We start from the raw sequence: 15,000 nt of genomic DNA on the forward strand, positions 1-15,000 counted from the left end.
GTGCTAACAACGGTCGTTGCTAACAGCGGTCGTTGGCTAACAGCGGTCGTTGCTAACAGCGGTCGTTGCTAACAGCAGTCGTTGCTAACAGCGGCCGTTGGCTAACAGCGGTCGTTGCTAACAGCGGTCGTTGCTAACAATGGTCGTTGCTAACAGTGGTCGGTGCTAACAGCGGTCGTTGCTAACAGCGGTCGTTGGCTAACAGCGGTCGGTGCTAACAGCGGTCGTTGCTAACAGTGGTCGGTGCTAACAGCGTCGTTGCTAACAGCGGTCGTTGCTAACAGCGGTCGTTGCTAACAGCGGTCGTTGCTAACAGTGGTCGGTGCTAACAGCGTCGTTGCTAACAGCGGTCGGTGCTAACAGCGGTCGGTGCTAACAGCGGTCGGTGCTAACAGCGGTTGGTGCTAACAGCGGTTGGTGCTAACAGCGGTTGGTGCTAACAGCGGTCGGTGCTAACAGCGGTCGGTGCTAACAGCGGTCGGTGCTAACAGCGGTTGGTGCTAACAGCGGTTGGTGCTAGTGTAACTGAGGTACCACGTGTCTATCCACAGTCACGATGGACTGTGTATAGTGAAGTGGCTGTGGATGTTAAGCGGTACTGCAAGTAAACTCACTCCCCAGAGGCATCCAGACCAATTACCAAGAGGTGAGTTCATCTCTTGGTACAGTGGTCGGCGATGTCGCCCGCGGCGCAGGAGACCGGGGTTCAACTCCCACTCAGGGCATGTCAAATAAGACTTGTTACACTAACAGCGGTCGGTGGCTAACAGCGGTCGGTGGCTAACAGCGGTCGGTGGCTAACAGCGGTCGTTGGCTAACAGCGGTCGTTGGCTAACAGCGGTCTGTGGCTAACAACGGTCGGTGCTAACAGCGGTCGTGGCTAACAGCGGTCGTTGGCTAACAGCGGTCGTTGGCTAACAACGGTCGGTGCTAACAGCGGTCGTTGCTAACAGTGGTCGGTGCTAACAGCGTCGTTGCTAACAGCGGTCGTTGCTAACAGCGGTCGTTGCTAACAGCGGTCGTTGCTAACAGTGGTCGGTGCTAACAGCGTCGTTGCTAACAGCGGTCGGTGCTAACAGCGGTCGGTGCTAACAGCGGTCGGTGCTAACAGCGGTCGGTGCTAACAGCGGTTGGTGCTAACAGCGGTTGGTGCTAACAGCGGTTGGTGCTAACAGCGGTCGGTGCTAACAGCGGTCGGTGCTAACAGCGGTCGGTGCTAACAGCGGTCGGTGCTAACAGCGGTTGGTGCTAACAGCGGTTGGTGCTAACAGCGGTTGGTGCTAGTGTAACTGAGGTACCACGTGTCTATCCACAGTCACGATGGACTGTGTATAGTGAAGTGGCTGTGGATGTTAAGCGGTACTGCAAGTAAACTCACTCCCCAGAGGCATCCAGACCAATTACCAAGAGGTGAGTTCATCTCTTGGTACAGTGGTCGGCGATGTCGCCCGCGGCGCAGGAGACCGGGGTTCAACTCCCACTCAGGGCATGTCAAATAAGACTTGTTACACTAACAACGGTCGGTGGCTAACAGCGGTCGGTGGCTAACAGCGGTTGTTGGCTAACAGCGGTCGTTGGCTAACAGCGGTCTGTGGCTAACAACGGTCGGTGCTAACAGCGGTCATGGCTAACAGCGGTCGTTGGCTAACAGCGGTCGTTGGCTAACAACGGTCGGTGCTAACAGCGGTCGTTGGCTAACAGCGGTCGGTGCTAACAGCGGTCGTGGCTAACAGCGGTCGTTGGCTAACAGCGGTCGGTGCTAACAGCGGTCGGTGCTAACAGCGGTCGTTGCTAACAGCGGTCGGTGCTAACAGCGGTCGGTGCTAACAGCGGTCGTTGCTAACAGCGGTCGTTGGCTAACAGCGGTCGGTGCTAACAGCGGTCGGTGCTAACAGCGGTCGGTGCTAACAGCGGTCGTTGGCTAACAGCGGTCGTTGGCTAACAGCGGTCGGTGCTAACAGCGGTCATTGGCTAACAGCGGTCGGTGCTAACAGCGGTCGGTGCTAACAGCGGTCGGTGCTAACAGCGGTCGGTGCTAACAGCGGTCGGTGCTAACAGCAGTTGGTGCTAACATCGGTCGTTGGCTAACAGCGGTCGGTGCTAACAGCGGTCGGTGCTAACAGCGGTCGTTGGCTAACAGCGGTCGTTGGCTAACAGCGGTCGTTGGCTAACAGCGTTGTTGGCTAACAGCGGTCGTTGGCTAACAGCGGTCGTTGGCTAACAGCGGTCGTTGGCTAACAGCGGCCGTTGCTAACAGCGGTCGGTGCTAACAGCGGTCGGTGCTAACAGCGGTCGGTGCTAACAGCGGTCGGTGCTAACAGCGGTCGGTGCTAACAGCGGTCGGTGCTAACAGCGGTCGGTGCTAACAGCGGTCGTTGGCTAACAGCGGTCGTTGGCTAACAGCGGTCGTTGGCTAACAGCGGTCGGTGCTAACAGCGGTTGTTGGCTAACAGCGGTCGTTGGCTAACAGCGGTCGGTGCTAACAGCGGTCGGTGCTAACAGCGGTCGTTGGCTAACAGCGGTCGTTGGCTAACAGCGGTCGTTGGCTAACAGCGGTCGGTGCTAACAGCGGTTGTTGGCTAACAACGGTCGTTGGCTAACAGCGGTCGTTGGCTAACAGCGGTCGGTGCTAACAGCGGTCGGTGCTAACAGCGGTCGGTGCTAACAGCGGTCGTTGGCTAACAGCGGTCGTTGGCTAACAGCGGTCGTTGCTAACAGCGGTCGTTGGCTAACAACGGTCGTTGGCTAACAGCGGTCGGTGCTAACAGCGGTCGTTGGCTAACAGCGGTCGTTGGCTAACAGCGGTCGTTGGCTAACAGCGGTCGTTGGCTAACAGCGGTCGTTGGCTAACAGCGGTCGTTGCTAACAGCGGTCGGTGCTAACAGCAGCAAACGCTTCAACGTTTGGCTGAGCTTCACAAAAAATAGATATCTCGACGCGTTGCGGCCTCTAACGTTAGCGCTTACCCTCGGGTTATGATATCTCCTGTGCTGCACAGGCACTAACGCAGCGCAGATATGGACAGAGGTCTGGCTATGAGCGACACTCGGGTGTAACAATATACTGACCGCTGACATCCGTCTTTTATATTAGAGGGACCGAACGATAATCCTAAATGCAAGTTCACAGAGCACACTGACACCTCCAGTTAATCTCCGGACACTCCTGTGACAGAAAACCTCCACCGTAGCTCTGAAGGGGAAGATTATCTCAGAAAGAGTGGATGAATGTCACTGAGCAGTGAGCTTAAGGTGAACGGCTTATATTCCTTGGCAACAGTTGTCTCCTTCCTTAGGCGATAGCTAAGCAAAATCCATTATCGCCCACAGCAATATTAATGAATTGAATAAGCCTCCTTTGATATATTCCTGTCATAATGCATCAGAAACGGATGACAAAAAATAAAGGTAAGTTACAGCAGGTTAAGAGAAAAATATATATTCATGTTTATCTGTATGTCATGTATGTCCTGATTAATTGAAAATGGGGGACCCTGATGTAAACAAGACAAAAGTCTTTCTCTGGTCTGCATCCCCTTAACAATTGTGTGTATTAAGCCGTACTGTATTGTACCCATTCTGCAATCTGTTAATAACGTTTTCAATCAATCAATCAATCAATCAATGTCATGGTTCATAATGTACTGACTAGAAGCTGAATCTGCTAAGAATGAAAGGTAGAATAGTTAATACAATTTTCGGAATCGATCAAATCCAAACGATACCCAACCCTACTGGAGAAATGAATGAATGAATGAAAACTTTATTTAACAGATTGCAGAATCGGTACAATACAGTACGGCTCAATACATACAATTGTTAAGGGGATGCAGACCAGAGAAAGACTTTTGTCTTGTTTCCATCAGGGTCCCCCATTTTCAATTCATATAGACATTTATGACATACACAACATACATGACATTTATGGCATAGGGACATATAGGTATTTAGTACTGATACATTTGTGACATAAACGGTATTCAAATATACAGTACTGTCTGTTACCCCTAGATCCTGACAGAGTATATACAGGAAACATCTGTGTGTGCCCAAGATTCAAGATTCAAGAGCTTTATTCATCACATACCGTACAAGACATATAGTGAGTGAGAATATAGTGAGCTCCGTGAGAAGATAAGACAATTCCTTTATTGAAATTCAGGCAAAGTAAGCGTCAAGCACAGCTGAAGGAGGCCTTCAGAGGCAAAGAGGCGTCACGGTGCCTGTTGCAGCTACAGTCATTGATCGCTAGAGGGCAGCAAAGAGCCATGTAAACAAACTCACAGCTCCTCAGCTCACTCCTCTCTACACTTGATTGATTGATTGAAAACTTTATTAACAGATTGCAGAATGGGTACAGTACAGTACAGCTCAATACATACAATTGTTAAGGGGATGCAGACCAGAGAAAGACTTTCGTCTTGTTTACATCAGGGTCCCCCATTTTCAATTCATCGTAACATATATGACATACATGACATACAGATAGACAGTACTGCTACATCTATACATTTATGACATACCAGATTTGCAATTACAGTACTGTTTGTGATACAAAAAGAGTCCAGAAAAAAAAGAGTATATACATTTGACGTAGAAACTGTACATTGGATTGGGTAGGTGGGGGTGGGGGGGGGACTGTACATTGGAGGTGGGGGGGGGGGGGGGGTTGGGTAGGAGGGGTGGGTGGGGGACACTGTACAACTGTACAAACAAAACTGTACATTGGATTATTGACAAGACCATACTTGGTAATTTACTGTACATTGGAGGGGGTTGTGTTCGGACATTTACAGGGGCCAGTTTCGAGTTGCAGTCTCCCTTAGGTGTTTTTTGAGAGTGTTTTTGAAAGTGGGTAGTGATTCACATTCCTTTACAGCTTTGGGTAGGGCGTTCCACATTGATGTGGCATAATTGCGAAACGTGTTTAGTCCCTTGTTTGAGCCGAATCTGGGTTTAACATGATTTGTGGAGCTCCCTCTGGTGTTGTGATCGTGGTATTCACTGACCTTTGGGAAGTATTTTGTCATGTACATGGGTACCTTGGTCGTGTAGTGTATCTTGTAGACCAGGCCCATTGCAAGTTGCTGTACTCTGTCGTCTACTCTAAGCCATCCTAGGTTGTCAAAGTGGGCAGGGGTGAGGTGGGTTCTAGGAGTAAGGTCAAGCAGTAGTCTGACCAGTTTGTTTTGAGATGTTTGTAATTTTGTTTTTAGCGCCTTTGAGGTGCTTTGGTACCATGAGGTGCAAGCATAGTCGTAGTACCCTTGAATGAGTGCTCCTGCTAGAGTCTTCAGGGTATTCTTGTTTACCAGTGAGGAGATCCGGTACAAGAATCGAGTTCGTTGGTTGACTTTTTTTATTACATTGGATGCCATTTTGTCACAGGAAAGATTTGCCTCTAGGATGGAACCCAGGTAGGTAATATCTTCTTTCCTTGTGACAATATTGTCACCCACTGTAACTGAGAAGCCGTCGGTCTTGCTGAGTTTGTTATTTGAACCGAAGAGAATGGACTCTGTTTTGCCCATGTGTAATGATAGTTTGTTATCAGCGAGCCATATGCAGATTTTGCCTAGTTCTGAGCTGAGGGTTTTTTCAACCTGTAACTTGTTCTTGTCAGAGACCAGCAGGGCTGAGTCGTCCGCAAACAGGAACAAGCTGACGACATGTCATTTGCATAAATTAGGAACAGTAGCGGACCTAGTATGCTTCCTTGTGGAACACCACAGCTTACTGTGAGGGGGGGGGGATAGGGTACCGTTTACCTCCACCATCTGCTCTCTCCCCTCCAGGTAGGATTGCATCCAGCTCACTGATAGACTATCAAAACCAATTGCTTTTAGCTTGTCAATCAGAATGGTGTGATTGACAGTGTCGAAGGCCTTTTGTAGGTCCAGCACTCCCTTCCTCCCTCCCTCCCTCCTCCCTCCCTCCCTCCCTCTCGCTGGTCAAAAACCTGTCTTATTTCACCAAATACTGATCATGATTATAAAGACTTCACCTATAAACATAACACTGCCTTGCTAGCACAATGCCTTGCTAGCACAATCTTGTTGTGAGTGACTAAGAGATTCACTGGGGAAAAAAAGGTTTTGCGCGTGATCAACTAAATTCAATAAATGTATTGTCGTTATACAGCACGAATACAGTACAACAAAAAGAAGTTTGGCGTCCAATCAGAGTGCAAATGTAACAGTAAAATGCAATAGTAATATACAATGTACAGGTGATTAAATTGGGTATAAAATATTAATTAGTACTACTGAGTAATAGTGCTAATCAGATGTATGTACAGAGTTGTAGTATTATTATGTACAGTGATACAGGTATGAAGACACGATGGTAGTAAGTCATACAACCCTTTCACTGCCACACTACAGAAGGTTAACCCTTTCACTGCCACACTACAGAAGGTTAACCCTTTCACTGCCACACTACAGAAGGTTAACCCTTTCACTGCCACACTACAGAAGGTTAACCCTTCACTGCCACACTACAGAAGGTTAACCCTTTCACTGCCACACTACAGAAGGTTAACCCTTCACTGCCACACTACAGAAGGTTAACCCTTCACTGCCACACTACAGAAGGTTAACCCTTCACTGCCACACTACAGAAGGTTAACCCTTCACTGCCACCAGTGGCGGCTCGCCACTAGGGGCGCTCGGGCGCCGCCCCCCCTCAGGAACTACCCTGGTTATATGAGAGAACAAGAAAAATAAGTTTTTAGTTTTTAGTTTTATAGCCCTATAAATAATATAAACATGTTTAAAATGAATAATATTTACTCATTTTAAGTATGTTTGTATTTCCAATGCACAATATAACGTTATTATCGCAATTAAAAAACACTCGTTTTCCAGAGCAGGAAGTGACATCACGTTTTTTTAATTTTTTTAATTTTTTCGTATTTCTCGGCCCGGGCTATACGCGATAGCGCTCTGAGTGCGCGTCACAGTTTGATCGCTGTATCCGTCACAGCCAATCAGTGCATACCGCGTTGTGCGTTGAAATATGACTATTATGTTGGAATCCGGGCGCGATTTGAAGCGGTCTAGCCAGTAGCGTCAAGAATATCTGTAGCCGCATTTCGCGGAGACGCTCTCTGATTGGCCGACGCCAGTATTTTTTTCCGTAGCAGAATTTCACAGAGACGATCTCTGATTGGCCGAATCCAATTTCTAATGTTCCAATTCTAGGTTATTCCTAGGTTGGTCGGTGGAGATAGTTGTGTTGTTGTGAGAATGATGCAGGCAGCTGTTTGTCTTAGACGAGCGTGCCGTGACTGCAAGTTCTTTAGACTGTTAAGCTTAGGCACTCTTTCAAAGTTGGTTAAGGTTAGAGTTTGTCCTAGAGCATGGCGATAGAACGCCAGGTAGTTTGCAGTCTGTTCGAGCGGAAATGGACAAAGGAATGTACTTGTGTTGTGCTAACGAGCTAACACTTGGCTAACAAGCTATATGGCGGATGCAGTCTGGAGACAGACTACAGTGGACAGTGGTCTGGAATACATCATCAGTGGATTATACACGTTTATCAAGCTCTCCTGCCCTGGACGTTTCAACTAAACAGTGAGTCTCTCTCTCTCTCTCTCTCTCTCTCTCTCTCTCTCTCTCTCTCTCTCTCTCTCTCTCTCTCTCTCTCTCTCTCTGTGGTTAACGTTAACGTTTGTAAATAGTTTTTTTAGGAGCAGTACTGTTAGGCTACTGCTGGCCATTCATGAAGCGAGACATTGCTGATTGTTTATTTATTTTATAACACAAGACTATGACTACCAACTGCCTAGCCAGCCGTGTATCAATCTTGGATGCAATAACGTTACCACACTGACTATGTCGATGGCTCATTGATTTAACTACTGCAGCTCTCTCGGATTGAAAATACGTGGATTATGGCTTGTTCAATATCGTCTATGTTTGAATGAATGAATGAATGAGAACTTATTAACAGATGGGTACAATACAGTACGGCTCAATACACACAATTGTTAAGGGGATGCAGACCAGAGAAAGATGTTTGTCTTGTTTACATCAGGGTCCCAGATTTTCGATTCATATCGATAGTTTAATAGCTAGCCTTGGCTCGTTTAACAATATGCAAAATATACTGAAGTTATTCTTGGTATATAATAGGTCTGATTGTGTAACGAATCGATTCCACGTCGCGCTGTGTGTGAGAGAGAGAAGGAGAGAGGGAGAGATCTGCCTGTGTTTGGAGACGGGCAAGTTTTGTTTCTAACTTTTCTATTTATATATTGTGTTTCAAGTTGTGAATTAGAGTCTAGACTATACTTTATTTGACTGGTTGTGTGTTGTTGTAGTAACAGCTGAGCGACTCGTTCATAAGAGCCGATTCATTGCCGTGAGCGTGAGTCGAATCGCTCACGTCTTGCCATGAGTCTGTTGCGTGGTACTGTACTGTACATGTTTGCAAAATGTTTGGTATAGCGCCCCTAGTGGCGAAGTACCCACCGGCCGCCACTGACTGCCACACTACAGAAGGTTAACCTTTCACTGCCACACTACAGAAGGTGTTAACGCGTGGCGTCGTACCGGCTTGTTGAGATGGTGTCCACGGAGTCAGCCAGAGTCCCGATGGCGTCGTAGAGGATCAGCAGGTTCTTGTGCTGATACTTGCTGAAGGCGAACACCAGCGTGTCCAGGATGTAGGCCAGGTAGGGGACCAGCTCCGTGCAGGCCTCCTCCTCCAGGGTGGCAAAGGCACTGAGGGGGGGGGGGGGGGAGAGAGAGGGAGAGAGAGGGGGGGGGGAGAGAGAGGGGGGAGAGAGAGGGGGGGGGAGAGAGGGGGGGGGAGAGACAGAGAGAGAGAGGGGGGGAGAGAGAGGGGGGGAGAGAGGGGGGGAGGGGAGGAGAGAGAGGGGGGGGAGAGAGAGAGAAGTGGGGGGAGAGAGACAGAGATGGGGGGGGGAGAGACAGAGAGAGACAGAGAGAGAGAGGGGGGGAGACAGAGGGGTGGGGGGAGAGAGAGAGAGAGAGAGAGAGAGAGAGGGGGAGAGAGAGAGAGGGGAGGAGGGAGTTTTTTTTAATTTTTTAATTTACATTTATTTAACCTTTATTTACCCAGGCAAGAAAGTAAGAACAAATTCTTATTTAATTTATGTCAAAAGTATGCATAATGTTGTGTTAATTCCACGACAAGTTTCAAGTTTCTTTAATAGTTGTCATACAGAAGTACAGAATACTTTCATACAAGAGATATGTAATGTTAATTACCTGAAATTATTCCGTTTTTTGGGGGGAAACCCTGCATATTATCGCTATCGGTTGATATCGGTATCGGAAATTAAGAGTTGGACAATATCGGTATATCGGATATCGGTAAAAAAAAGCCAATATCAAACATCCCTACTTAACCCTTTCACTGCCGCACTACCAAATGGTTAACCCTTTCACTGCGACAATACACAGAAGGTTAACCCTTTCACTGCCACACTACAGAAGGTTAACCCTTTACTACCACACTACCGACGGTTAGTGTCCGGTACCCGTCCCTGTAGTGCACGGTGCTCACCTGCAGGCGGCCTCCTGCACGCGCTTGTTGCTGTCCAGGATGCGCTTCAGCAGCTCCGTCATCAGGGGCTTCAGGTAGGTGTCGGGCGGCTGGCCCACCACCCAGTGGGCGTAGCGGCTCAGCGTCCAGCAGGTGATGGAACGCACCAGCGCCTTCTTGTCCGACAGACACTGCACAGGTGGGGGATGAGCTCGGGCAGGTAGGGGATCATGCCCTGCATGCAGCCTGCGGGGATGAGAGGGATGACAGGTGACTAATGTTTCGTCTCCAGTATGTTTCATGTTTCATCATACCCTACTTTCATGTTTCAAACCCATGTTTCATACCCTACTTTCATGTGTCAAACCCATGTTTCATAGCCTACTTTCATGTTTCAAACCCATGTTTCATCATACCCTACTTTCATGTTTCATACCCATGTTTCATAGCCTACTTCATGTTTCAAACCCATGTTTCATGTCCCCCCCCCCCCCCCCCCCCCCGGTCCTATTGGACCGGCCATCGGACTTTCAACACCACTCATGAACAACACCCTATTGCATTTGTGCCTGTCTATGTTTATTAATTTGGTCTCTGTCATACTCACTAATCTGTTGTCTGTGTATCTGCTGTCTGTGTTGTGCCCCATTGTCTAGTCTAGTGATGTCTCCCCTGTGTCTGTATCTATGTGTTATTTAGTGTCGTCATGTTTCAGTATTTTACCCCAGGTTGTTCAGTCTTTTCCATGCAGCTGTGTCTTGTTCCCAATCACCCTCATGAGTCAATTAGTCTGTGTATATTAGTGTTGTCTGCCCTGCCTTCCTGTGCTGGATCATTGTTCATGTTACCCTCGTCCTGTGTGCTGTCAACCTTATGTTTCTCTGTATTCCCAGTGAGTCAGTTTTGTATTGTTTGCCACGTTAAGTAAAGTGCTTATTACTTTCATCCACGACTCGTGCTTCATCTATTTCATCCTCCACTACCTCTCCTCGTGTTACGTCTGCATTCCGGGTTCTACTCATCTCTACCACCGACATGCCAACGAAACTTTCCAGGAATCGTAACAGTTTCATACCCTACTTTCATGTTTCAAACCCATGTTTCATACCCTACTTTCATGTTTCATAGCCATAGACTGAGAATTAATAAAGACTAATGTTTACTCCAAGACTAGGAGGGGAACCATGTTACATACCGATAGACTATATCTATAAAAGCACACGTTGTTGAACTTGATCGTGCATATTTATTAGAAAATGTGACTACATGGGCACCAGGGTGGCGCACCACGTACAGCACTGCGGTGCAACGCGGCCGTCCCGGGTTCGACTCCCGGACCCGGCGACCTTTGCCGAATGTCTTCCCCCGTCTACCCTCCCATACTTCCTCTCTCTCTCTCTACCGGACTGCCTGGGGGAAAAACAATAAAATATCTACCAAAAACATAAGTAAAAATTACAGCACTATGTTATCAATACACATTTATAAAACAAGGCATATTTAGCCAAAATATGTCGCAAAAACATAAAAAAAATATTACATTTATTTATATATTTCTTTACTTTCCAATGCGTCACCTACCCGGCCGCGACACCAATTTGGGTCGCGACCCGTAGTTTGAGAACCACTGCTGCTATAGACTGATAATGAATAAAGACTAATGTTTCCTCCAGTCTAGGAGGGGAACCATCAGATTTTGCTGAGTGAACTGTGTGTATCTCAGGGGCCCCCAGCACCAGTGGGGCCCCCCCACTCAGCGATGGCCCCCAGCACCAGGTGTATGTCAGTGGGGTCTCTCACCCTCAGCGATGGCCCCCAGCACCAGGATGCCGGACTCCTTGACGACCCACTCCTGGTGGAACAGCAGCTCCTTCAGCAGCGGCAGGATGTGGAGCAGCAGGTCGTCACGGAACACGTTGGCCAGGATGTCTAACGCCGCTGCCGAACACTTACCTAACAGGGGGGAGAGAGAGGGGGGGAGGGGGAGGGAGGAGGGGGGGAGAGGGGGGAGGGAGAGGGGAGGAGGAGAGGGGGGGAGAGAGAGGGGGGAGGAGGGGGAGGAGAGGAGAGAGAGGGGAGGGGGGAGAGGGGGGGAGAGAGAGGGGAGGAGAGAGAGGGGGGGTAGGGGGGAGAGAGGGAGGGGGGAGAGAGAGGGGGGGAGGGGGGAGAGGAGAGAGAGAGGGGGGAGGGGGAGAGGGGGGGAGAGAAAGGGGAGGAGAGAGAGGGGGGGAGGGAGAGGGGGGAGAGAGAGGGGGATAGAGAGGGGGGGGAGAGATAGAGAAAGAGAGACAGGGAGAGAGAGAGATGGAGAAAGAAAGAGAAAGAGAGAGAGAGGGGGGGGTAGAGAGAGGGAGAGAGAGACAGAGAGATAGAGAGGGGGGAGACAGAGAGAGAGAAAGAGAGAGATGGAGAGAGAAAGAGAAATAGAGGGATAAGGAGAAAGAGAGAGAGAGGGAGAGAAAGAGAAAAAGAGAGCGAGAGAGAAAGAGATGGAACATTCACATCCATACAAACACACATCACACAGACAAGTAAACAAGTACAGCAACACGCAAACATCCACACAGACACAAAACACACAATAGGTCATCAGCACAACGACCAGCTGTCACTCAAGAGTCAGGACTGTGAGGTGTGTAGAAAGAGTGAGGTGTGTAGAAAGAGTGAGGTGTGTGTAGAAAGAGTGAGGTGTGTAGAAAGAGTGAGGTGTAGAAAGAGTGAGGTGTGTAGAAAGAGTGAGGTGTGTGTAGAAAGAGTGAGGTGTGTCGAAAGAGTGAGGTGTAGAAAGAGTGAGGTGTGTAGAAAGAGTGAGGTGTGTAGAAAGAGTGAGGTGTGCAGAAAGAGTGAGGTGTGTAGAAAGAGTGAGGTGTGTAGAAAGAGTGAGGTGTGTAGAAAGAGTGAGGTGTGCGGAAAGAGTGAGGTGTGTAGAAAGAGTGAGGTGTGTGTAGAAAGAGTGAGGTGTGTAGAAAGAGTGAGGTGTGTAGAAAGAGTGAGGTGTGCGGAAAGAGTGAGGTGTGTAGAAAGAGTGAGGTGTGTAGAAAGAGTGAGGTGTGTAGAAAGAGTGAGGTGTGTAGAAAGAGTGAAGTGTGTAGAAAGAGTGAGGCGTGTAGAAAGAGTGAGGTGTGTAGAAAGAGTGAGGTGTGTAGAAAGAGTGAGGTGTGTAGAAAGAGTGAGGTGTGTAGAAAGAGTGAGGTGTGTAGAAAGAGTGAGGTGTGTGTAGAAAGAGTGAGGTGTGTAGAAAGAGTGAGGAGTGTAGAAAGAGTGAGGTGTGTAGAAAGAGTGAGGAGTGTAGAAAGAGTGAGGTGTGCAGAAAGAGTGAGGTGTGTAGAAAGAGTGAGGTGTGTAGAAAGAGTGAGGTGTGCAGAAAGAGTGAGGCGTGTAGAAAGAGTGAGGCATGTAGAAAGAGTGAAGTGTGTAGAAAGAGTGAGGCGTGTAGAAAGAGTGAGGTGTGTAGAAAGAGTGAGGCGTGTAGAAAGAGTGAGGTGTGCAGAAAGAGTGAGGTGTGTAGAAAGAGTGAGGTGTGTAGAAAGAGTGAGGTGTGTGTAGAAAGAGTGAGGTGTGTAGAAAGAGTGAGGAGTGTAGAAAGAGTGAGGTGTGTAGAAAGAGTGAGGTGTGTAGAAAGAGTGAGGTGTGCAGAAAGAGTGAGGTGTGTAGAAAGAGTGAGGTGTGTAGAAAGAGTGAGGTGTGCAGAAAGAGTGAGGCGTGTAGAAAGAGTGAGGCATGTAGAAAGAGTGAGGTGTGTAGAAAGAGTGAGGTGTGTAGAAAGAGTGAGGTGTGCAGAAAGAGTGAGGTGTAGAAAGAGTGAGGTGTGTAGAAAGAGTGAGGTGTGTAGAAAGAGTGAGGTGTGCAGAAAGAGTGAGGTGTAGAAAGAGTGAGGTGTGTAGAAAGAGGTGTGTAGAAAGAGTGAGGTGTGTAGAAAGAGTGAGGTGTGCAGAAAGAGTGAGGTGTGCAGAAAGAGTGAGGTGTGTAGAAAGAGTGAGGTGTGTAGAAACAGTCGGGAGTGTGAGGTGTGCAGAAAGCGAGAGGACCGTGAGGGCTCCCCTGAGGGACACCGCGCTCCGACTTACGCAGGTTCCAGTCTGAGATGGTGTCATCGTCGTCCAGGTCATCATCATCGTCGTCATCGTCGTCGTCGTACTCGATGCCGTCCGCCTCGTGTTGCTGGGCGACGGTGCGCGAGCGGTGGAACCGCGGCCTGATGTCCTGCTCGTTGTCGGGGACGGACTCGTCGTCCTCCTCCACGTCGCCCTGGGGACACGGCGTCTTTTTTTACACACGTGAACTCTGACCTGCTGTCAGATAGCAGCGACCACATCGTAAGGCTGCACCAGCAAACGTTACCCTTTTTGACCCCAGCGGCTTCCCGTAGTTACTTTGATTTCCTCCCCCGGGTGGCTGTTTGTTTACATTCCTGAATCACACCCTCGTTATATATTGACGAGGCTTGACGACCCAGGTTCAAAGATAACGTCACATTTATTGGCTGTTCTTTTATAATATATATCGCTCCATGCATCAGGCTGCAGGTTACAACTCTGTGCGTTGACTTCCTGGTGGCCTGTATGCTTTTACCAACGCGTTCGTGTTTTCGCGTCTCTGATTGGCCAGGTCATGTGACATGTACGCCCAATCGTGGGACCGCAAGTTTCTACACTGGTTAAGCTTAGGCGCTCTTTCGAAGTTGGTTAAGGTTAGAGTTTGTCTTAGAGCAGGGCGATAGAACGCCTGCCCTGGTTCCAAACTCGAACCTTAACCAACTGCCAAAGAGTCGCCTAAGCTTAACCAGTGATAAACTAGGTGTTAGGTCGTTTGCAGGCTGTTTGACCCGGAAATAGGCGCAGAACTTGCCGTCCCACGATTGGCGCACATGTCACATGACCTGGCCAATCAGAGCGCAAAACGGGAACCCGGAAACACGAACGCGTTGGTAAAAGCATACACGCTTCCTGGTGTGACATCACTCAACTACGGCAACCAAGAGGCTCAAACTCAAACCTAATACATCACGGGGGGGGGGGGGGGGGGGGGGGGGGGGTTCTGAGCATCCCGCTCTCTCTCTCTTTCTCTCTCCCTCTCCATCTCTCTCTCTCTCTCTCTAAGTTCAATGATTTAAAATAGCCAAACGTTACAATATAAATACTAACTGGATAGTTGATGATATAAACATTTAATTTCATTATCTGAACTATTCTAAAATCATTAAGTCTGCTATAAGCCATTATCCCTTTGTGTGTGTGTGTGTGTGTGTGTGTGTGTGTGTGTGTGTGTGTGTGTGCGCGCACGTCCCACGGTACCCAATCCTACACAACAGTCCCCCAGACAACTCAGCTACCCCATACATTCAGCACGATTAGATTATTAGGTTATCCGTCGACAGCCCTACTTAACAGTAACTACATCACCCCTGAGAGCCACATTCTGCCTCCACAGCACCGAAAATATACCGTACCGTATAGTGACTTAAAAACCAAGGGACACCTTACTATAT

At 48.6% G+C, this 15,000-nt stretch overlaps 1 protein-coding gene across 1 annotated transcript in view; it reads right to left on the reverse strand.

The window, feature by feature from the left end:
• The window catches only part of tnpo1 (transportin 1), an 83,723-nt gene that overhangs the window by 20,983 nt on the left and 47,740 nt on the right, over nucleotides 1–15,000 (reverse strand). Inside the window, 6 exon segments of the mRNA XM_084324185.1 lie at nucleotides 8,555–8,577; nucleotides 8,580–8,725; nucleotides 9,534–9,708; nucleotides 9,711–9,758; nucleotides 11,313–11,465; nucleotides 13,580–13,760. Of these exon segments, the coding sequence (XP_084180311.1) occupies nucleotides 8,555–8,577; nucleotides 8,580–8,725; nucleotides 9,534–9,708; nucleotides 9,711–9,758; nucleotides 11,313–11,465; nucleotides 13,580–13,760 (726 nt within the window).

Source organism: Notolepis coatsorum, assembly GCF_963971535.1.
Source record: "Notolepis coatsorum genome assembly, chromosome: 11".
Lineage (NCBI taxonomy): Eukaryota > Metazoa > Chordata > Actinopteri > Aulopiformes > Paralepididae > Notolepis > Notolepis coatsorum.